Raw genomic sequence first — 24,879 nt, 5'->3', positions numbered from 1 at the left:
TACAGTGACAGTGAGCTGGGTTCAATTCTGTAAGGAGTTTGTATGTGGGTTTCCTCTGGGTGTTCCAATTCCTCTCACAGTGCAAAAGATGTACTGGTTGGTCGGTTGGTCCCACGATTAAGTTAGATTTAAATTGGGGTTGCTGGGCAACATGGCTGGAAAGGCCAATTCCATGCTGTATCTCAATAAATAAATAGCTCTTCCACATCCTGTTTATAATGAGGTGACCAGAATTCAATACAATACTGAACAAGGGGTTGACCAGCTGCTTTGTGCCAGTGTTGCACTGTGAAGTATTATAACACAGGTTGATAGAATTCTGTGTTGTGACCTGGTGTGCAAGTTCTACATTATAGTAAAACTTCGATAATCCACTTTCAGGCTATTCGATGGTTTGGTATCTGCCTCAAATTTGAACATTATAGTTGAGAGCTTCATTCCTAGCTGTAAATATCACTAGTCACTAATCCTGGTCCAATCACATTCACATGATGGCCAAGAAAGCATCTACTTCTTCAGAAAGACAAGGAAATACAGCGTGTCATTGCAGACCTTAAGCAGTTTTTATATCATAGATACACCATATAAAACATTCTATCTGGACAGCAACTGCTCTTCCCAAAACAGCAAGAAATTGCAGAGTGGTGACATGGCCCAGAATATCATGGAAACCAATCTCCTCTCCATTGACTCTGTCTACACACCTGTTGCCTCTGGAGAGCTACCAATATTATCAAGGACCCTGGTTATTCTCACTTCAGCCGCCTTCTATCGTGCAGAAGATAGAAAGCAAGTAGCACCGAGTTCAACGACAGCTTCTGTCCCACTGTTATGTGATTCTTCAATCAAGCTTGAGTTTGATAAAATCACCATCTACTTTGTCATGGCCTTTCAATCTTGTCTATCTGCTCCACACATTATCCGTAACAATACATTCTGAATTCTGTTTTTACTTTTTCCTTGGACTACCTTGATATACTGATGTTTGGAATGATCAGCATAGATGACTTGCAAAACCAGGTTCTTCCACTCTATCTGATATAATGAACCAATTACCAACACTTGATTTTTACCTTTACTGACATCTCCCCCCCCCCCCAATTAATCAAAGCAAATGTGCAAAGAAAATGAAAAATAAATCTGTTTTACTTCTGTAATTTTTTTATCTCTGGAATTTTTGGAGTAGCAAGCTTAGAATTCTAGAGTCATTTGTTGGTGAGTCCAAAACATTGATTCTATTTTCCTACAGGATCAGTGCATCACAGTAGCATAGTTAGGACAGCACAACAATCTACAGTTCCAGTGACCCGGGTTCAATTCCCACAGCTGCCTGTAAGGAGTTCGTACATTCGCCCTGTGATCATGTGGGCTTCCTCTGGCTGCTCTGGTTTTGCCCCGCAGTACAAAGACGCTCCGGTTAGAAGGTTAATTGGTGATTCTAAACTGTCCCGTGATTAGGCTAGGATTAAATCGGGGGTTACTGGGTGGTGCAGTTTGAAGGTTAGAAGTGCTTACTCTTGCTGTATGCCAATAAATAATAATAATCAAAACCTTCAGAACCAAGGGAATAATCTTTGTGGAAAATGGATACAAAGGGGCCACCTTTGGCCATGCACACAAACATTGCACATGCTGTAGCAAAACAGCTGAATCATTTGAGCTGTTTTACTTAATAACCCAAGTTATATAATGGTTGTGTGCATGTGGATGTTATCTCTAAAATTATAAAACAACAGAGTTTATTACACACAAACTATTTTTAATTATAAAAAGGAGGCGAAGTAAAGCCCACAGATATAATGTACAAGAACAAGAGACATATGATTAACAGTCTAATTAAGTCCAAGAGTTTGGAAATGCAGCTTTAAACATTGTGTTTTGAGGCAGGGGCTCTTTAGCCATTCTCAACCTTTCCTGAACCCTAGCTGGAGTATTTTGAGCTGTTCTAACTTCTGGATAGTTGAACACGGTGAGAGACTTGAGCATGGCAAAGATGTCACCAAGGCTGTACAGATGAAAAAGTGAAATGAAGAGAAAAGAACTTGGGGCAGGTTGGGGTTCTGAAAGCATTTAAGATTAACAAAACTGATCTGTCATCCATTGATTAATAAAAGCAGCTGGTTAAAATATTCAGACCTACAAAAACTAAGAAAGTCCAGGGTCAATGGTCTTGTCCCTGTTGTTGGTTTGCAGTTTCCTTCACTGCAGTTGACCTTACTGCCCCTCGATAAACTACGCAAGTGACACTTAATTAAAAACCATGCGAGTGGAAAACTGATCTAACATAAATATTGATCAATGAGCCACTGAGAATCTAGACTATAGCAGCATTCAAGATTCAAGGCTGTTTAGTTTCCTTTGTCGGTAGCAAGTATAAAGGAGAACAAAATAATAGTTACTCCAGATCCAATGCATCACAAAAAAAAACATAGTAAGCATAAAGAACACAATAAAAAAGCACAATAAATACACAAGTTAGCTTGTATTCATAGATCGATTGTACAAAAATTGAGACTAGGCACAGGAGTTTTTGTACTTAAGGTAGCTCTGACAGGAAATGGTAAAGTAGTGGTTGTGAGGAGTATGGTGGGGTTTGTAAGTCGATGGAGGTGTTGACCAGCCTGATGGCTTGGGGACAGTGACAGTTTTTGAGTCCGGTGGTTTTATCAGGGAGTGGAGACGATGGATTCAAGTTTCTCTTCAGAAACTTGAAGATGAAAATCTCGGTTGACATCTCAGTACAAACTTGAAGTAAGAATCTTTTGGACGCAACATTAAATTGAGGTCCATCTGCTCTCTAAGCTGCATGTAGGAAGTCGTGTGGTGCTATTTTGAAAGTAAACAGGAAAGCGATCTCCTGTGAAGCAAGTCAATTACAGCATTCCTATTGAACACCACTGAGAACTCAGCCTGCATTTCATGCTTAAAGCTTTGGATGAGGCTTGAAGACACAATATTACTGATTCAGAGGTAAATTCACTATCACAAAGCATGTTGAAGCCAAGAAACTTATCTATTTCCTTCCCATTATGTCAGCAATTAAGGCCTTCCATCCCTGGGGGTGCTTCGGGCAGCAATGAAGGTCCTCCATCTCTGGCTGTGTTCAGGGCTTTCTTCATCATCTCAGTAGCTTCTTCTCGGTTTTCACTACTGTCAGTCATGCAAGTCCCAGATGGAGACTCGGGAATACCGTCGCATTCTTCAATGCTGTTTTCGTAACAATTTTGTTTTACCAGTCAGAATGTTCGCCCTGAGCTGCACCCCTGAACCAGGAGGACCAGTGGACCATTCTTATTCTGGCCTCGACCCTTTGAGAGCTGTTTGGCATGGGTGGCCCTACCAAGAGATAAAACATAAAGCCCAGACTCCAGCCAACATAGCTGTCTGGGTCATTGAAGCATGCAAGCCTCCAAGCCCAGTGACATGGTTGTGGTCCTCTTGGAGGTGAGGCCAAGAAAGGACTGTAGCTAAGGTTGTGACTTGTGGATTCATGCATGGATATATTCAAAAAACAGAAAAACAAGTTGGACTATCAAGAAACAAACAGAACCAAACACTGTTGATGCAATTGAAACAAACTGTGTCCGTGAACACTCTCCAGCAACAACTAAAGTCTTGTACATGTTCTATCTATATTGACCACTTGAAGCTTGTGTGTGGCAAAGCAGAGTGCATTGTGGGGGACTTGCTTAGCTTCCCGTGAGTGTCTTTGAAGTCGGGTTGGTGGGAGAGTTGATAGGGTGAGATAAAAATAGACATTATTCTACATCCCATATGCAGAAAAAGTAAAAACAGACCTTTAGAGTCCTTTCTACAAATATTAAAGAGAGGATATTGACGATCAAAGTGCTTCCTGCACAATGTCCTGTGATAGGATGTGCATGATTTCTGGATGTCCTGGATAAGATTTGTTGAGTGATGTCTGTCTTAGATGTGTTAAATTGATATGTTGTTTTGGAAGTGTTTAGCTACTGAAATTCTTGGGGTAGGATATATCCCACTACACAATGCCTCGGGATAGAGCGTTATTTAATGATATCCCATCTGATTAACCTAATTGAGTTTTTTGAAGTAAACTTTTAATATATATATTAAATATATTAGATTTATAATATAGAGTAAAATATAAATTATATGTATTAGTGAGATCAGCATAGCTGATGTTGCTTTATATGGACTTCAGGAAAGCCCACGACAAGGGTCCACATGGAAGGCTGGTCCAAAGGGTTAGAGCCCCTGAGATCAGAGGCAGATTGTAAAATTGGTTCCAATATTGGCTTGATACTGGCAGAGGGTAAAGGTGGAGGGCTGCCTCTGTGATTGCAGGGCTTTGACCATCCGTGCACTACAGGGATCAGTGCTGGGATCCTGGATCCTTGCTGTTTTATTACACACGATTTTGATATGATCGCAGGAGGTATGGCTTAGCAAGTCTGCAGATGACATGAAAGTTGGCAGTGTCAATGTTAATGAGGGTGAAAACATTACAGATTGATAATAACCATTTGATGAAAATGGTGGATGGAATTTAACATGAAGTGCTAAATTCTTGTGGGGGGGGGAATCTAGAAATGGGGAGATATAAACCATAAGTGGAAGGGCCTTGGAGGACATTGAGTAAAAAAAAAGATCTTGGTGAACAAGTCCAGAAAGATACCTGAAGGTAGCAAGAAGTTGAGGGATATAAAGAAATTTTTGAAGATCCAGATGGTGCTCACATTCTTCCTGAGAATGTGATGGAGGCAGGGATTCTCATAACATTTAAGTATCTGGATCAGGGGCTCCCAACCTGGGGTCCATGGACCCCTTGCTTAATGGTATTGGTCCATGGCATAAAATTATTGTGAACAATGGTCTAGATATAGACTGCATCAGCATGGTACAGTAAATCATGGATCATACACTGGAAGATGGGATTCACATAAATTGATGGGCCAAAAAGCCTCTTTTTGTTGCCATTACAATTGGCATAGAGTTAGCTATATGAAACAAAAAGACATAGGAGTAGAACTAGATGAGTTACCCCACAAAGCCCACTTTGTCATTCCATCATGGTCGATTTATTATCTCTCTCAACCACATTCTCCTTTCTTCTCCCTGTAACCATTAACACCCTTACAAATCAGAGCTTAGTCAGAGGTTAGTTACAGCAGGACATTGATAGGATGCAAAACTGGGCTGAGAAGTGGCAGATAGAGTTCAACCCAGATAAGACCATAAGACAAAGGAGCAAAAGTTGGCCATTCAGCCCATCGAGTCTGCTCCGCCATTTCATCATGAGCTGATCCAATCTCCCCTTTAGTCCCATTCCCCCAGCTTCTCACCATAACCTTTGATGCCCTGACTATCTATCAATCTCTGCCTTAAATGCACCCAATAACTTGGCCTCCACTGCTGCCCGTGGCAACACATTCCATAGATTCACCACCCTCTGGCTAAAATTTTTTTTTCGCATCGCTGTTCTGAATGGGCGCCCTGCAATCCTCAAGTCATGTCCTCTCGTACTAGACTCCCCCACCATGGGAAACAACTTCGCCACATCCACTCTGTCCTTGCCTTTCAACATTCAAAATGTTTCTATGAGGTCCCCCCTCATCTTCTAAACTCCAAGGAGTTCAGTCCAAGAACGGTCAAACGTTCCTCATATGTTAACCCTCTCATTCCCGGAATCATTCTAGTGAACCCTCTCCAATGTGAGCACATCCTTTCTTAAATAACGAGCCCAAAACTGCACACAGTATTCCAGGTGAGGTCTTACCAGTGCCTTATAGAATCCTACCATCGCATCCCTGCTCCTAAACTCTATTCCTCTAGAAATGAATGCCAACATTGCATTCGCCTTCTTCACCACCAACTCAACCTGGAGATTAACCTTAAGGATATCCTGCATGAGGACTCCCAAGTCCTGTTGCATCTCAGAACTTTGAATTCTCTCCCCATTTAAATAATAGTCTGCCTGTTTATAACTGTGAAGTGGTTCATATTGGTAGGTCAGATATGATGGCAGAATATAGTATTAATGGTAAGACTCTTGCCAGTGTGGAGGATCAGAGGGAGCTTGGGGATGCTCAAAGCAGCTGCGCAAGTTGATGCTGTGGTTAAGAAGGTGTATGGTATATTGGCCTTCATTAATTGTGGAATTGAACTTTGGAGCTGAGAGGTAATGTTGGAGTTATATAGGACCCTGCTTAGACCCCACTTGGAGTCTGTGCTCAGTTCTGGTCACCTCACTACGGGAAGGATGTGGAAGCCATAGAAAGGGTTCAGAGGAGATTTACAAGAATGTTGCCTGGATTGGGGAGCATGCCTTATGAGAATAGGTTGAGTGAACTTTGCCTTTTCTCCTTGGAGTGAAGGAGGATGAGAGGTGACCTGATAGACATGTACAAGAAGATGAGAGGCATTGATCCTGTGGATAGTCAGAGGTTTTTTCCCAGGGCTGAAATGGTTGCCACAAGAGGACACAGATTTAAGGTCCTGGGGAGTAGGAACAGAGGAGATGTCAGGGGTAAGTTTTTTTTACTCAGAGAGTGGCGAATGCTTGGAATGGGCTGCCGGCAATGGTGGTGGAGACAGATACTATAGGGTCTTTTAAGAGGCTTTTAGATAGGTACATGGAGCTTACTAAAATAGAGGGCCATAGGTAAGCCTAGTAATTTCTAAGGTAGGGATATGTTCAGCACAACTTTGTGGGCCGAAAGGCCTGTATTGTGCAGTAGGTTTCCTATGTTTCTAATCAAGAACCTATCAACCTCTGCTTTATATATACCCATTGACCTGACTTTCACAGCTGGGCTGAGATCAGCCCTCGCTGGCCCTTGGTGAGAGACCATGGCTGGAGTATTGTTTGCAGTTTTAAATTTCCTTACCAAAGATTGGATATACTTATCATGGAGGGAACTTAACAAGAAACAGGAAATTGAGGAAATGGCTGTCAAGCAGGAGGCAGTGAGTGGGAATCAAGGTGGCCTTTTCTGGTTGGCTGCCAGTGACTAGTGTTGCATCTCAGGGGTCAGTATTGGGACCACTACTTTCTACAATGTTTGTCAATAATTTAGATAATGGAATTAATGGCTTTGTGGCAAAGTTTGCAGATGATACGAAGATAGGTGGAGGGGTGGTGAGGAAGCAATGCAATTGTAGCAGGACAGACGAATTGGAAGAATGGGCAAAAAGGTGGCAGATAGAATACAGTGTTGGGAAATGAATGATACTGCATTTGGTAAAAGGAACAATAGTGTGGACTATTATCTAAATGGGGTGAAGGTTCAAACATCAGAGGTGCAGAAGGACTTAAGAATCCTCGTGCCGGACTCCCAGGAGATTAAATTACAGGTTGAGACACTAGTCAGGCCGCACCTAGACTATTGTCAACAGTTTTAGGCCCTATATCTCCGAGAGGATATGCTGTCACTGGGAAAAGTCCAGAGGAAGTTTACAAGGATGATTCCAGGAATGAAGAGGTTAGCATATGAGGAGCTTTGGGCTTGTACTCACTGGAGTTTAGAAGAACGCGGGGGGTGGGGGAGTCTCACTGAAACCTACTGAAATGTTAAAAGGACTAGATAGGGTGTATGTGGAGAGGATATTTCCTGTGGTGGGGGTATCCAGAACTAGAGCGCACAGCCTCAAAATCCAAAGGTGATCTTTCAGAACAGGGGTGAGGAGGAATTGTTTTAGCCAGAGAGAGGTGAATCTGTGGAACACTCAGCTACAGACTGCAGTGGAGGCCAAGAACTAGGTATATTTAAGGCAGAAGCTGATAGCTTCCTGACCAGTCAGGGTATCAAAGGATATAACGAGAAGGCAGATGTATTGTGTTGAGTGGAATCTGGGATCAGCCATGATGGAATGGCAGAGCAGACTTGATGGGCTAAATGGCCTAATTCTGCTTCCATGTCTTATGGTCTTATCACCATCCTAGTTCCCGTGATGACTGGGTTGACTAAGTCTATACACACTGGAGCTCAGAAGAATGAGAGGCGATGCCAGGTCCTGATGCTGTATCTGGTAGGGCATTTACAACCTGTGCCAACCAACTGATTTGAGTGCTCAGGGACAACTTCAATCTCTTACTGCTGCATTCAGAAGTTCACGCCTGCTTCAAAAAGGATGACAATCGTATCAGTGCCCAAGAAGAGCAGGATGAACTGCCTCAGTGACTATTGCATTCACTTCTATTGTGATGACGTGCATTGAGAGATTGGTCATGGCCAGAATCAACTCCTGCTTAAGCAAGGACCTGGACCTGGACCCACTGCAATCAGGTCTATAGTGGATGCAATCTCATTGGCTCTTCACTTGGCCTTGATCACTTTGACAATAGTAATACCTACATAGCAGGCTGCTGTTTACTGATTACAGCTCAGTGTTCAACCAATCCTACCCTCAGTTCTAATCAACAAGCTCCAAAACCTGGGCCTCTGCCTCCCTCTGCTTAGTCCACTGCTTTACTCTCTCCAGAGTGACAACTGTGTGGCTCAAACAAAATCTATAAGTTTGCCGATGACACAACATATGCTGACAAGAAGGTACACAGGAGCAAAACAGTTGGTTGATTGAGAGGTGTTGCAACAACAATCTTGTACTCAACATCAGTAAGACCAAGGAATTGACTGTGGACTTCAAGAAAGGGAAGTCGAGAGATCAGCAGTGGAAATGGTGAGCAGTTTCAAGTTCCTGGGTGTCAATGTGTCTGAACATCTATCCTGGGCCCAGCATATCGATGCAATTACGAGGAGTTTGAGAATACTTGGTATGTCACCAAAGACATTCACTAAGTTTAACTAATGTGGTGTGGAGAGCACTTTAATTGGCTGTTTCACCATCCGGTATGGAGGGTCACCACACATAATCGGTAAAAGCTGCAGTAAGTTATAAGCTCAGCCAGCTCCATCATGGACACAAGTCTCCCCACCATTGAGGACACCTTCAGAAGGTGATGCCTCAAAAATGTGGCAGCCATCATTAAGGGCCCCTATCACCCAGGACATGCTTTCTTCTCATTGCTACCATTAAGGAGAGTACAACTTCAATGTTTTAGGAACAACTTTTCCTTCTGTCGTCATATTTCTGAATGGACAATGAACCCATGAAAACCTCACTTTTTTTTCTTCCTCTCTTTTTGCACTATTAATTTAATTTTTATATCTGCTTCTTATTGTAATTTATAGTTTTTTCACATGTATTGCAATGTATTACTGCAGCAAAGTAACGAACTACATGACATACACCAGTGATATTAATCCTATTTCTGATTCTGATGTCACTGAAACATACAGAAGACCGACAGAGATAGGCTGGAATGGTGTGAATGGGTTGGTTTCCCTGGCAGGCCCAGAATGAGAGCACACTTCCTCAGGACATGGGGTAAGGTATTTAAGGGAGGAGAAATTTTGTCCCACAGAGGGTGGCAACACAGTGGATTTCACTGCCGTATCAATGTGTTAGATTTCTATATAAAACAGATATAAAAGAGTTTGAGGAGAAAGGCCATCTAAAAATAACAGACAGGGGCTAGAGGGTCAGCCATGATCATATTGATGGCGGAGCAGGATCAAAGTGTGGATAGCCTACATCATGGTTTCATGAATTTCTATATCATGGGTCAGGAGAAATTCAGTTACTAGTTGTCTCAGGATAAGACAGGCTTTCTTGGTTGTCCTTGGATAAGATGAGCCTAGTAACAGAGGAGAAGCCTGGTCGTATAGTTACACAGCTATCACCTATCAAACTCAGATTTGCACATTATGACCTTAACTGCTTGTGCTTACACTTGGTCTCACTTATTTTGATAGTCCCTCATTTACATGCAAAGTATTTTTTCTAATATACTACCATTCTCAAGTACGGCTTCTTTTCTCTGTTATCAGACTCTTGAATGGACCTCTTGTACAATAAAATGGAATCTTGGCTTCACATCTCCCTATTTGTGATCTTTATCAATAAATTGTTAACCCTTCATCTTTGTTTACCTGGTCTGCACTTTTTCAGCAGCTTTTACACTTTATTCTGCATTGTTATTGTTTTACTTTGTTCTGCCTCAATGCACTGTGTAATGGTTTGACCTGTCTGAACAGTATGCAAGCCTTTCACTGTATCTTGGTACCTGTGGATTTAGCCCAAGTCTAGACTGATCTCCTTTGGATGTGTATGTCAGTTTGACTCAGTGCCTCTTTTAGGTCTGGGCTGGAAAGGGATTCCAAACACTTGATCTAGTTCAGATCAGCAGCAAGTAGACAGGATTTTGACTCTGACATCAGAACAAATCATTCCAGTACTGATAAGACCAGCTTCATTTGCCACATGCATCAGAAACATGCACCGAAATGCATAGTTTGCAATAAAGCAAATCTGCATGGACTGTGCTGGACAGCTTGTAAGTGTCAGCCCAGTTCTGGTGCCAACATAGCATGCCTACAACTTACTAAATCTAACACTGCATATTTGCAATGTGGGAGGAAACTGGAGCACCTGGAGGAAACCCGGAGGTCACGGAAAGAACGTACAAACTCCTTTACAAAGACCAACATGAACTGAATCCTGCTCTCACAGCTGGTGCAGCAAGGCGATGGCACTAACTACTAATCTACCATGCCACTGCGCGATGCTGAAGCACGAGCTGTTGCTTAGGGATGGTGTAAGCGGGTCATGAAACAGGCTGCAACTCCCTCACAGGCTTACATTATGGAAGAACTTTAAATGTTTTACCCTGCACAACTTGCTATTCTACTTGACAGAAAAGCTTTGAAAATTTGTTCCAATTTGAAACCTTAATCTGTAACAAATGAGTTAATGCTCCATGGCCTGCTTCAAGTTTACAGTCATAGAACATTGAACATTACAGACCCTTCAGCCCATGATATTGTGCCAACTTTGTAAACCTACTCCAAGATCAATACAACACTTCCTTCCTAAGCAACTTTCCTTTTCTTAAGTCCAAGTTTATTGTCATCTGACCATATATAAAATATACAACCAAACATAAGAACGTTCCTCCAGGCTATGGTGCATCCACAATACATATGCACCCACTTATTCAGCACATTAAAAACTAAATATTACCAAAAATAAGTTAGTGAAATGTAATTCAAAGTGCATGTGAAGTGCACAGCACAGGAAGACAGTAAACAGCTCACTGTCCTAGTGATGAGAACTCAATGGTGGCACAGATTTTATTAATTTCTTAGCCTGAGGGAAGAAGTTGTTACCCAGTCTGGCAGTCGTAGCCATGATTCTCCTGTACCTCCTTCCTGATGGCAGTGGGTTAAGGAGAATGTGGGATATGCGGTAGGGATCCTCAACAATCCTTTTGGCCCTTCATCTGCTATGGTCTCGATAAATGAAACAAATCAAAGAGGAGGGAGACGCCAATGATCCTCTCGGCAGCTTTTACTGTCCTCTGTAGGGTCTTGCAGTCCGATGCCTTACAGATTCTGTACCACACAATGATGCAGCCAGACAGGAAACTCTCAATTGCAGTCCTGTAGAAAGCTGTTGGAATGGAGGCTTGCACAGCTCAATCTTCTCAAATCGTGTAAATAATGCTGCGCTTTCTTGACTAATGAGAGGACGTTATGTTAGATCATCCTATCATCCTCCTGCCTAAGACTTTCTTAAATGCCCCTAACACTATCTCTGACGTGCCCACCAGTCTCTGTGTAAAAAAATTTATCTTTGACATCCCCACTTCCTGTGGATAACCAAAAAACAGTTGGATCAACCTATTTCTCATGAAGAAATTGCCGAAGCTGTACATTCACTGCACTCAGAGAAGGCTCCAGGTCCTGATGGATTTTCTAGAGAATTTTATAAAGCTTTTTCTTCACTGCTTATACCTCATTTATGTGCCATCTTTTTGGATTCTTTTAAGTTGGGTAGGTTGCCGCAGTCTTTTTATGAAGCTTCTATTTCGCTTATCTTTAAAAAGTATAAGAACCAAACTGGATTTCTTCATACAGACCAATTTCCTTACTTAATGTTGATACCAAAACCTTATCTAAAGTTCTGGCTCGTAGGATTGAAAGTATCTTACCATCTACCATATCTGACGATCAGACTGGATGTATTAAAAAGCAATATTCCCATTTTAATATTTGCTGGTTATCAAATGTTATCTATTCTCCTTCTAAGGAGATATCAGAATGTGTGATATCCTTAGATGCTGAGAAACCTTTTGATCGGGTTGAATGGCACTATTTATTTAAAATTTTAGAAAAATTTAATTTTGGGACCAATTTTACTCAGTGGATTAAATTACTGTGTTTATCACCTTCTGCTCTGGTTCTTACTAATTCTCAGAATTCTAAACCATTTAAACTTCAACGTGGAACCAGACAAGCTGTCCTTTGAGCCCTTTGCTCTTTGACCTGGCCTTAGAACCCTTAGCTATTGCCCTTCGAGAATCCAGTGATACCATTGGTATTTTGCGGAAGGGTACTACTGTGTGGGTGACTTACTGCTTTTCATTTCTAACGTTGAGACTTTGTTACCTTCTGCACTTTCTCTACTCTCTCGTTTTAGCCAGTTTTCTGGATATAAATTGAACCTACATAAGAGTGAACTTTTTCCATCGAATAATTTGGTATCAACTAATACTAATCTTCCTTTTAAAATTGTAAGCAACCACCAATTTATTTATTTGGGTGTAACAATTACTAATTACAAACACCTATTTAAAGAAAAATTTCTTGCTTTATTAAACTATATAAAAAGAACATTATCAAATTGGTCACCTCTTTCATTATCATTGATTGGCTGAATTAATTCTATTAAAATGAATATCTTACCCAAATTTATATACCTTTTCCAGGCCTTACCTGTCTTTATTCCCAAGTCCCTTTTTTGATTCTTTTGACTCTATTTTATCCTCTTATATATGGAAAAATAAACATCCTTAATTGAATAAAATTCATCTCCAGAAAGTTAAAAAGAATGGGGGTTTAGCTTTACCGAATTTTAGGTTTATTATTGGGCCGTAAATATACAGAATATTATGTTTTGGTTATATTATATTAATCATGAGGACTGTCCAGGGTGGGTTTCTTTAGAAGCTAACTCTGTTAATAAATTCTCTATCATCTCTCTTTTGGGATCTTCACTTCCTTTATCTTTAAGTAAAATAACTGAAAATGTGGTAGTTAAACATACCTTGAGGATCTGGATACAATTTAGAAAACACTTAGTTTATTGAGATTTTCCCTTTCTAGTCCCATTTTTCTTAATTATTTTTTAAGCCCTCAATGACTGATGTAGTTTTTAAACCATGGGATAGATTGGGTATTAAATGTTTCCAGGATCCGTTTGTTGAAGGAAGTCTTTCTTCATTCGAACAACTGTCAACTAAATATAGTTTACCAAAACCCCACTTTTGTCATTTACAAATTAGAGAATTTTTGCAATCTCAATTATATACATCTCCTAATAGTCCTGATAAGAACTTATTAGATGAAATTCTGAATTTGAAACCTTTTTATAATTGTTCAATATCCAATATTTATGATATGTTGATGGGAATGAGAAATGATTCTTTAGATAAAATCAAAACTCTTTGGGAACAAGATTTACAGACTTCAATTTCTGAAGAAGCTTGGAATGAAAATTTTAAACTGGTTAATACCTCACCGTTATGTGCCTGTCATTCCCTCCTACAATTTAAAGTGGCCCATAGGGCTTATGTGACCAAGGATAAGCTAACTCGTTTTTATATGAATATATCTCCCTACTGTGATAGGTGTAACAATGGAGAAGCTTCATTCATATGTTTTGGACATGTCCAAATCTTGAAAAAGGAAGTATTCCAAACTTTTTCTATACTTTTTAAAGTAAATTTTAAGCCTAATCCTTACCCGCCGTATTTGGTATTGTTGGAGGGCTGGATATCATTTTGAAGACATCGTACTTGTGCATTCTGGCATTTATCTCGTGTCTAGGAGGGCATGGAATCTTACATGGAAGGATGCTGCTCCGCCTAATCACGCTCAGTGGTTACGGGATGTTACAGCATGCTTAAATTTAGAAAAGATTCACTGTTCAATTTCTGAATCTAACCAAGATTTTCAAAATTTTTGGGGGCTGTTTTTGAATTATTTTCAAAACCTTTGATTTCCTGTCAAAGTACAGATGCTGGTTAATAGCATTTTCCACTATCTGATAAGGTTTCTTTTTTTTCCCCTTTACCAAACAGCTTCGGCTTTGGTAGTGGGTATAGATTTCTTTCTATATATATGTAAAAATTATTCATATCTCAACATATGAATTAATCTAATCTACATGAATATAGGGTAAGGAGTTCGTCAATGTGATTCAAATATAATGTATTTGGTATTATTATATCTTTCTTTTATTTTATAATATGTATTTTCTTGAACTCTGTATTCTATGTTGCAATTAATAAAATATTGAAAAAAAAGAAAAGCATTCTCAGTAAATTTTTCTCCTATTATCTTAAAATAATGCTCCCTTGTATTAATAGCCAGATTAAGTAAGATGGCAGCATATCTGCCTGCAATGGCCTCTCAGGGGCCAACCAAAGGTGTCTTTGCCTTTTTTTACAATCGTAGGACAATACTGGTTCCAAGGCTGTCAAGCCGAGGAGTGGCAGTGGGGACAAGCTCTCACTACCTAAACGTGCTCCTTACGGCATGCTCTTCAATTAGCCTCTGACAACCAAGTCCAACTCCTGACCTTCTCGTGTGGCTTAGCCTCTCAGCTGGGTGGAACTGTTTCTACTGACAAGAGAAGGGGCACCTGGCACCTTAAAACCAGTGCTTCGGGTAGATGGAGCTCGTCAGCCTGGGAAGGCAGTCCATCTAAAAGAGGGAAAACTCTGATATCAAACCTCTGCTGCCCTGCATCCATACCCACTCATGGGAAAGGCTTTGGGAGTAAACCCTGAGGACAAATCCAGAGCTGGAGTCCCTAAGGCAGTCCGATGTTGCCTTCAACCTCACTCTGGCAACTCCTGCAACGTCACTGGTGCCAAGCTGTATCAGCCCTTGCCCTTCCCTTGGACAACATCAGTGTTGTGGAGAGGGAGACTTGCTGCTGGGGGAGCTGCTGGTTTTCCATACAACCTTGCCCAGGCCTGCACCCTGGAGAGGCTGAAGCAAGATTTTCCAAGTGCAGATCCATGGTCTCGCGATATTAACAGATGCCATCCACAGGACAATGTTGGACATTATGAACTTCAGATGCTTCAGGTCTACTCCATCAGCAAGCTGCCCGTTGGGGGAGTGTTACTGCTTGCTCCAGGAAGGCATCAGAGCCAATGCACAAAGGCGGTGTGCAGCTTAACAGTGAGTGATTATCTTGGGTCTTTCTCTTGCAATCACAAGACCCTGTTGGATAGCGATAATGTAAAATGCTGCAAGTGTGTTTTCCTTGCTTATTGGTGAAATAAATGGTGGGGCCTTGATTGAACTGAGAATTAAGCCTCAGGCCACAGGCCTGCCTGTTGCAGCAGCCCAGGAAGGGAGGTGGCGGAGGCGGTATAGTGCGCTGTCCACGTTGCTTTGGGGTCTGCCCTCTAGTGATTAATCGGTGGTGTGACAAGCTAGTTTGAATATGTAAGCGTGTACGTTCATCTCAAAACTGCCCCTCCCAGATTCTACCAGCTGCCTACACACCATGGGTAACTTACAGAGGTCAATTAACCCACACATTTTTGGGGTGGGGGAGAAGACTGGCATACCTGGGGGAAAGCAACGCAGTCACAGGGAGATTGTGGAAATTCCACACAGGAAATTGGGATCAAAATCAGCAGCATCTCTGCTGGCTTCACCGCTGAGGTTACAACGTGAACTTGTCAAAGCAGCTGTTTCATTTTCGTCAGAGATACAGCACAGTAACAGGCCCTTTCTGCTCAATGAGTCTGTGCTGCTCTATTACACACATGACAGGGGATCGCCTAACCTGGATGCTTGGAATGTGGGAGGAACCGGAGCACGTGGAGAAAGCCCACGTTGGTCACAGGAAGAATGTACAAGCTCCTTGCAGACAATGGCAGGAACTGAACCCAGTCTGCAGGCACTGTAAAAGTGATATCCTCACCACTATCTACCACACTGTCGCATAAAACGTAAACTTGTCAAACTGGAGAATTAAAACCCAGACCTGTTTTCCTTATGCCCCTGAGACGCTGGAAGTGCTTGCTCAGACAGTTTCATCCAGTACACTAGCACGACTTGAGCTTTGTTCAGAACACCGAGGTTGTGATAACCAGGAGGACTGGAGTGTGGCAATCTTGACATAATCCAGAAGTAGATCACAGAACACCCTCCTCACCAGAGACAGCAGATTCTCTCAAGAATTATTTACTACCATTTAAAAATCCAGGGTTGCCATCCTCAACCACAGACATGAAGAGAGAACTAGCCTCAGATGTAAAGGCTGATCTGAGATGTGCAAAACCATTTTGGCTCTTCACTGAGTCACTCGATGTGCAGGACTCCATTAGCCGTATTAGTTACACCGATGTATAATGGTTACTCTATCAACATTCCCTCTAATTTTTCTTATACAGATGCGTGGATCAACCACTGCTCTAACCAGGGAATTTTTACACTGCCTGAAAATTGTGCGACATTTTAATAAAACATTATATTAAAAAACTCAAGCTTGCAGCAAAGGCTATGTGCACAGGAGCAGTTCAGTTACTGTGCGGCCGCGCACCTGCGGAGCTGGGAGAGAACAGTGCTGCTGGTATAGTAAACAGAGGCTTGAACCTCTGATCTGACAAATGAAAAGTTATTAAACAACTCAAGTTAAAATAGCACCTTCAGCCAACAAGACAAACATTCAATAGCTGATTCTAATTGTTTCCTGATTAAGGATACAGTAGGAGTCAAATACATTGCCTAGTTCAAAACCCACAATAACAGTCGGGAAAATTCAAGATATTAACATCATAAAACCATAAGACCTGGGAACAGAATTAGGCCTTTTGGCCCATCTAGTCTGCTCCACCATTCCATTATGGCTGATTTATTATCCCTCTCAACTAAATTCTCCTGCCTTCTCCCCATAACATTTGATGCTCTTACTAATTAAGACCTTATCGACCTCCGCTTTAAATATACTCAATGACTTGGCCTCCACAACCATCTGTGACAATGAAGTCCATGGATTCGCCACCCTCTGGCTAAATAAATTCTTCCTCAAATTAAATGAATTTTAAATGAAAAGTATCAGTAACAGACCACAAAACTTACCAAGTTATCTACACAAACTATCTGGTTAACTAATGATTTTTAAAGGCAGAACTCCACCATTCTTGCTGGGTCTGAGCGATGTGAACACAGACCTTTAGCAATGCGGTTGGAATCTACCCACATCCTAACCAGGGGACAGAGAGTAAGGCTGCTTAATGAATGATTGCATTGCCAGTCACTCTGTCCATGAGTGTTGAAGATGCACTTTATTTTTAATTGCTCCCTGCCTTTTTATTTGAGAATATTGAATCCGAGGGAGGGGATGTTTGATTGGACAGGATATCATACATTGAAAGTTACAGGAAATCATTCAACTAGACTTAAAGACTCTTGAGGAGGGAGGGACAGTCTAACATTTTCCAGTGTTTAACGGGGTAGCAACCGATAGTGCAGAGGGGTGTTACGTAGCACCATGCGAAGGGGAGGGAATGCTACGTGCGGTGGCATTGACTGCCTGGGCACAGCTCCTGACAGATGGCATTCCCTCTCAGGACCCACCCATAAAGGATTGGCAAGGGAGCCCAGTGAACTAGGAACTCCAAGAAAAGGGCCATCACATTTAAAAACAGAAATTCAGGTGGTAATATTCCCCAGCATAAGAGTCAGAGTATTTGTAAGTAGTGCCACTTTATGGATATACAATCATGATTTATGGACATACTATATATTTTTTGTAATTATTGTTTCTTAATCATAGAACACTACAGCACAGTACAGGCTCTTCAGCCCTCCATGTTGTGCGGACCCATATAATCCCTAAAAAAGTACTAAACCCACACTACCCCATAACCCTCCATTTTTCTTTCATCCATGTTTGTGCTCTTTCTCTTACTGTGTGTTGTGCTGCACCAGATCGGGAGTAACAATTATTTGATTATCTTTTACACTTGAGTAATGGAAATGACATTAAACAATCTTGAATCTTAAGAGGAGGCAGGTCACGATGTAATAGAAACACAAGAGATTCTGCAGACGCTAAAGTCCACAGCAACACGCACAGAGCGTCGGGGAACTCAGATGGTCAGTAGCTCAATGGAAATTAATGAAGAGTCACTGTTTCGGAATGAGACCCTTCATCAGAGCAAATGAAGGGTCTCGGCCAAAACTTCGGCTCTTTATTCCACTCCACGAATGCTGCCTGCCTGACCAACTGTGTAAAATACACCTGTGCTTTTCTAATTGTGGACTATTACATTCAAACTTACACACAGCACGTTGAAAGGCGCGGGTTTTAACCCCCTCGTTATGTGTTCATTTTGTTGCTCATTGACGAGGATTGTTCGAACAGCTTTGACCCCCAACGCAGTTGTAAGGCGGGGAAAAGAACTCGCAAACAGTTTCCAACACTACCCGGCGCGTTACAACCTGTTTGCCAGCGTTCGAGTTCGCACCGTTATATTCCTTTAGCTTAAAAAAGTCACATGGGTCCCAGCATAAATGTTTAAGAAGTTCAGACTCACCCAGAAAACTCAGTAGGAGCAGTAACCTCATCTTCGAGAGCTGGGATCCCGTTGGCGAAGTTGGACTGACTTATGTCTGAAAATGAAATCTTTTGAATTGTTCATTCAAGTTAAATTTTTACTTGGGATTTTGATTCAGGGGGTCGTAGAATTTATTTTTCTAACCAACCCTGCTTTCTTTCTTTCTCTCCCCGAGCGGGTCGTGAGTTTCCCAGTTCCGCCGTTTATCTCTGGTTCACTAATGTTCACACACACCGCAGCAACTCAAATGACAATAGCGTCCGCGCCGCTGCAGCACAAAGACATCGGAGCCGACCCTCCCCCTTAAAGGGACCAGCAGCGCCTATCTCCGCCAGCCACCTACACTTCAGTCAACGTTTGCTCTTGGCTTTGAAACAGGAACGCAAAGAGCTCTCGTGTCTTCTTTAACTTGATATTGATCGGTGTCAGTGTTTACCAGGGTGGATATTGACTAAGATGATCTACGTTCAGTGGCACTTTGTTAGGTACACCGGTAGACCTGTTAGCAATTCAATGTTTAAAAGCATGTCGACACGGTCAAGAGGGTCAGTTGTTCAGATCAAACCGGAATAGAGAGGAAATGTAATCTAAGTGACTTAGACCTGGAATGAATGACGTGGTCTGAGTATTTCAGAAGGTGCTGATCTCCTGGGATTTTCTCACACCTCTGTCTCTGGTGTTTACAGAGAACAGTGTGAGATACAGAAATAAAAAACATCCAGTGAGTAGCAATTCTGTGGGCAAAACGCCTTGTTAATGAGACGGGTCAGAGGAGGAATGGCCAGACTGGTTCAAGCTGACAGGAAGACAAACTCAAATGACCACACATTACAACAGTGGTGTGCAGAAGAGCATCTCTGATTGCACAACATGTCCAGCTTTGAAGTGGATGGGCTACAATAGTAGAAGGCCACAAGGTCCCATTCCGGTACCTAATAAATTGGCCACTGAGTGTACATAAAGGTTCATAAAGAACAACCCAGTGTGTGTGTGAGATGTTGGTAGTTTAAGTACGTTTGTCACTGTACCAGTACCTCACTATGTACTCGTGCACATGACAATTATCTTGACTTGGATTGTCTTTCTCTTTATGTCAAAGAAGTGATGGGTTAAATAAGTCAGATTGAAAGAGTGCAGAAAAATTTCCAAGGATATTGCAGGGACTTGAGGATTTGAAGTAGAGGGAAGGTTTGAATTGGTTAGATCTTTATTCCTTGGAGCATAGGAAAATTAGGAGATGATTTGATAGAGGTTTATAAAATTATAAACATGAGAAAGTCTGCAGATGCTGGAGATCCAGAGCAACACACACAAAATGCTGGAGGAACAGCTAGTCAGGCAGCATCTGTGGAAGTCAATAAGCAGGTCGATGATTTGGGCTGAGGCCCTTCTTCAGGTCTGAGAAGGAAGGGAGAAGATACCAGAGTGAAAAGAAGGCTGGCTGGAAGTTGATTGGTGAAGCCAGGTGTCGTGGGAAAGGGCTGGAGAAGAAAGAATCTGATAGGAGAGGAGAGGAGAGTGATCCATAGCAGAATGGGAAGGAGAAGGGGACCGAGGTGAAAGTAGAAGGCAGGTGAGAAGAGATATAACATCAGAGTGGGAATAAAGAAAGGGGAGGTGGGGGAATTTGTTTACCAGAAGGAGAAATCGAGATTACAAAAGGTATAGATAGGGTAAATGCAAGCAGACTTTTCCCATAGACTTCGGTTGAGACTAAAATTAGAGGTCATGGGTTAGGGGTGAAAAGTGCAATGTTTAAGGGGAACATGAGACACAACTTCTTCACTCAGAGGGCGGTGAGAGTGTGGACTGAGCAGCCAGTGGAAGTGATGGATGCTGGTTGAATTTCAACATTTAAGAAAAGTTTAGACGGGTACGTGGATGAGAGGGGTATGGAGGACTATGGTCTTGGTGCGGGTCAATGGGACGAGGCTGAATAATAGTCCGGCACAGACTTGATGGATCGAAGGGCCTACTTCTGTTTTGTAGTGTTCTATGAATCAAAGAACAGTTATAATACTAACTGTGTAGAAACCTCTAGAATTTTCTACTTTTGGAATATTCTGGAGATTGGATCATTTAAAGAGGAACTAGATACATTTTTGAAAGGTCAGGGAACAGGACTATGGGTAACCAGCACAGAAAATGGGCAGAGTGGCCTAGTCCTGTTCCATGGTCGTGGGATCCATGCAGACATATTGTAAACAGTATCAAGTTGGTCCTGATAACTTGGTTCCTCTTTGTGGAATTCAGATTTACTTCTCTTCAGACCCTTGTCCTGCTCCTTTAAAAAAGCCACAGCTGAGCCTGCTGCCATTACTATTCCCTGAACATAGTTCCTCACCACAAGGATTCATTCCTGACATTTCCCAAATTAAACCGGAAAGTGTTGGAAATACTCAGGTGAAATCTAGAGAGTAAGATGTTACAGTGAACCTTTCAGTATTTTTCTGATTTTATTTCCAATTTCCAGAAACTGCAGTATTTTGCGTCTGTATTCTTCACTCTTCCCTTTCCTTTACTGCCTAAGTCAGGTGTTGGATGTGGATTAAAAAAACAACATAAAATCTGCAGATGCTGAAAATCAGGGAAAAAAAACTAAATGCAGAAAATACTCAGGTGGTCAGACAGAGTGAGTGGAGAAAGGAACAGATTAGATTGGTGAGGTTTTAGTAGATAATGCTAGATCTGCTGCATACTTACAGCATTTTCTAAAGCTGAATGGAGATACCTATGTTATTTTATTTGATTGTAACATCATTCAGACCCTGTCTCCATTACCATATCCTTGCTAGGTTTAAAATACTTTCTCAAACAGCTGGAAGCATTTTTGTTGGTAGTTTTGGAGATTTTATGGGATGCTCAAGGATGCATGGGGATCAAACAACTTACCACACCCTCCCTCTCATATGTGAGTGCTTAACTCAAACATTCAGATTTTATCCTGAATGCCTGTTTTCTTGGAGTGTCACACAAACAACACAGGAGGAGCTCTACAATGCCTGAAATGCACTCCATCCCTAGAAGGAAATAAACAGTCGGCATTTTGAGCCGAGGCACCTCATCAGGACTGGAATGGAAGGGGACAGGATTTGGAGTAAAAAAGTTGGGGGAGTGGGTTAAGTCAGTTATGGAGCCACCTGTTTGTTGCTCAGCAGGATTCCTCTCTATCAGAAGTTTCTGGGTTCAAATACCACTCCATAAACTTGTACAAAAACTTGACAGTACTGATGAAGTGTGACATTGTTAGAGGCACCTTCTTATCGAAAAGGCTTGTCCTCCCATCTGCTTTTCTCGGTGAATGTGCAAGCTCCCAAGACTCAATAGAAGAAAGATAGGAGATTTCTCCCTGGCTCTTCTTCCAAGATCAAACCCTCTCAGTCCATATCAGGTACAGTCAAGGGTGTTCTAATAACCTAGTGTTTGCCACCCCCGTGAAACATTTGCACCTTCTATCAGCACTGGGAGAGTATTTAGAGTGGAGTGGAGAAAGAGGGGTCTCCCCTTAAACTCAGGCCGTTCACTGGGTTCAGCAATGGATCTTTCCACCTGGACAAGCCATGCACTTACACCAAAGTTCAAAGTTCAAAGTAAATGTATTATCAAAGTATAATTATGTCACCATATACTTCTGTGAGATTCTCTCGCTTGCAGGTATCACAATAAATTAAAGAAATATAATAGAATCAATGGAAAAACTACACATAAGAAATGAACAAGCTACCAATGCGCAAAAGAAGACAAACAGTGCAAATGCAAGAAAAACTAATAATAATAGTAAATAAGTAAAGAAATAATACTGAGAGCAAGAGTTGTAAAGTGCTTGAAAGTGAGTCGATAGGTAGAATGGATTTTAATTCGCCTTTGGCTTGGTTGTCCTTCCAAGGGAATCCATTTTTGAGGAAGCTCTCCCAACAATGTTACAAATGAAGACTGCTTTTGTAAATTAAACTGAAAACTGAAGAAAAGTGACTGGGATTGGTATGGAATTTCAGAATGGTAGTACTGATGATAGTCCCAAACTGTTCCCATTCCTAAAAAGTCAGCCAATGCTTCAACATCCAATCTGAGCACAAAGAAATGTGGCCTGTTTGAAAATCAAAAAAAAAACAGCAAGTGTTGGAAATCTAAAATAAGAGCAAAACATCCTGGAAATACTCAACAGGTCAGTTCAAACCTGTAGATAGAGAGCAGAATTAATGTTACAGGTTAAAGATTCTTTGTCAGAATGCTGACAAAAGGTTTTCAAACTGAAACTTCAACTCTGCCTGCTTATCTCATGGCCAAACAACAAAACAAAGATTTGAGAATTGTATCTACTCTTCCTTCATTTTGTATAGATGCGGAGTCCAACAGCAAGTGTTTATATACCAATTAATGTTTGCATTACTATCTCTTCATCTCTATTTCCTTCTAAGCCTGGGTTCAGTTAACTTTGGAATCAATTATTTAAACTTCATTGGATATTATCCAAACACTCTCAGATAGGCATGAAAAATCCCTGGTACGCTTTCAAAGAAGAGTGAGAAAGTTCTTCTCATTGTTCTGGCAAATATTCAACCTTCAATCAACTGTTCAATTTCATACATATTGCTGCTTGTGGAAGCTTGCTGTGTATAGTTTGGCTGCTATGTCTCCTATGTCAAATAATAGATTCAGGAGCAGTTATTACCCTACAACCATCAGGCTCCTGAACCAGCGGGAATAACTTCACTCACCTCAGCCCGAACTGATCATTAAACGCAACACTTGGACTCACTTTCAAACACTCTACAACTCATGTTCTTAGTAGTTTTATATGTATATAATTATATAGTATATTTATTATTTGTCTTTTTTCTGTACATGCATAATTTTTCTTCTTTTGCATATTAGTTGCTGGTGAGTCTCTGTGTGAAGTTTTTCATTGATTTTATTGTATTTCTTTGTTCTACTCCAAATGCCGGCAAGGAAATGAATCTTAGTGTTGTATATGGTGATAGACAGTATATGCACTTTGATAATAAATTTACTATGAACTTTGAATAATAGCCGCACTTCAAAGGTGCTTCATTGTGTGGAAAACACTTTGGGATGCACTAGGAGGAATATAAAGGGTGTCAATAAATGCATATTTAACCTTCAATTTCTTAACCTTCAAATTTATTAAGACAGACAATCTGATCATTATCCTATTAATTCCTGAGGAGATTTGCTGAGGACAGTTTGACGATTGCTTGCACAAACTGTTTAACTTTATGCTGCAGTGTGGGATCTGGCATATAAGGAAGGAATGGACTTGCACACCAGCAGGTTTTGGAACAGATATTACCCTTCACCTTCAGGCTTCTGAACCAACGTGGACATCTTCACTCATCACAACATTGAGCAGATGCCGCAGTCTATGGACTTACTTTCAAGGACTTAACAACTCACATTCTCAGTAATACTTATTTGTTCATTTGTTTGTGTGTTTGCAGTTTGTCTTCTTTTGTACATTGGTTGTTTGTCAGTATTTGTGGGTCGTTTTAGTTGATTCAATTGTATTTATTTGTTCTACTGTGAATGCCTGTAAGAAAATGAATCTCAGGATAGTATATGGTGACATACACATACTTTGATGATAAATTTATGTTGACTTTTTTACGTTTGTCATGAACATATGTAGGTAGTAAACTGCAACTTTGGTGATAATATTGGAAATGTTTTCTCAGGAAGTGGCTGTTTTATTAAGTGAAGTGGATTTGACTAAATCTCCTATCTAACTACAATGCTGAAACAGGTGTGTGTTCTGAGACAGACAGATGAGTAAGTTAAAAGGGAGTTTACGAAGGCGTGCGGTGTGCTGGTCTTCGTTAGTCAGGGGATTGGGTTAGAGCTGTGATATAATGATGCAACTCCATAAGATTCTGGTTGGACCACACTTGCACTCTCTTCTTGTGGCCCATCTTCAGTTAAAATATTTACATAACTATATGGGGCAGAAAGACCTGTAATTAATTCAGAGGCCCTGGTCTCTTATGACCTGCTATCAATGAAGAAGTTGTTTGGTATGTGAAGGACGGGGAATAATGATACTGCTCTTTTAAATCCTCACCTCACATTCCGCAGTGAGAGTACACAGGCATGGCTGAAACCTACTTATCAAAGTTTCTGGCATATTCCACTGCATATATCACTCACAATCCCCTACTCCCTGCTTGACACTT

General features: G+C 41.2%; 1 protein-coding gene across 2 annotated transcripts in view; it reads right to left on the bottom strand.

The window, feature by feature from the left end:
* podxl (podocalyxin-like) overlaps positions 1–18,961 on the bottom strand; it is a 161,232-nt gene extending 142,271 nt beyond the window's left edge. For both annotated transcript variants that reach the window (XM_059987092.1, XM_059987093.1), the window contains exon 1: positions 18,671–18,961. In XM_059987092.1, the coding sequence (XP_059843075.1) occupies positions 18,671–18,701 (31 nt within the window). In that variant the 5' untranslated portion in view covers positions 18,702–18,961. The remainder of the gene's footprint in view (positions 1–18,670) is intronic.
* Between the last annotated feature and the right edge of the window lie 5,918 nt (positions 18,962–24,879).

Source organism: Hypanus sabinus, chromosome 13 (assembly GCF_030144855.1).
Source record: "Hypanus sabinus isolate sHypSab1 chromosome 13, sHypSab1.hap1, whole genome shotgun sequence".
Taxonomy (NCBI): domain Eukaryota; kingdom Metazoa; phylum Chordata; class Chondrichthyes; order Myliobatiformes; family Dasyatidae; genus Hypanus; species Hypanus sabinus.
This window is presented reverse-complemented; position numbering and strand designations above follow the sequence as displayed.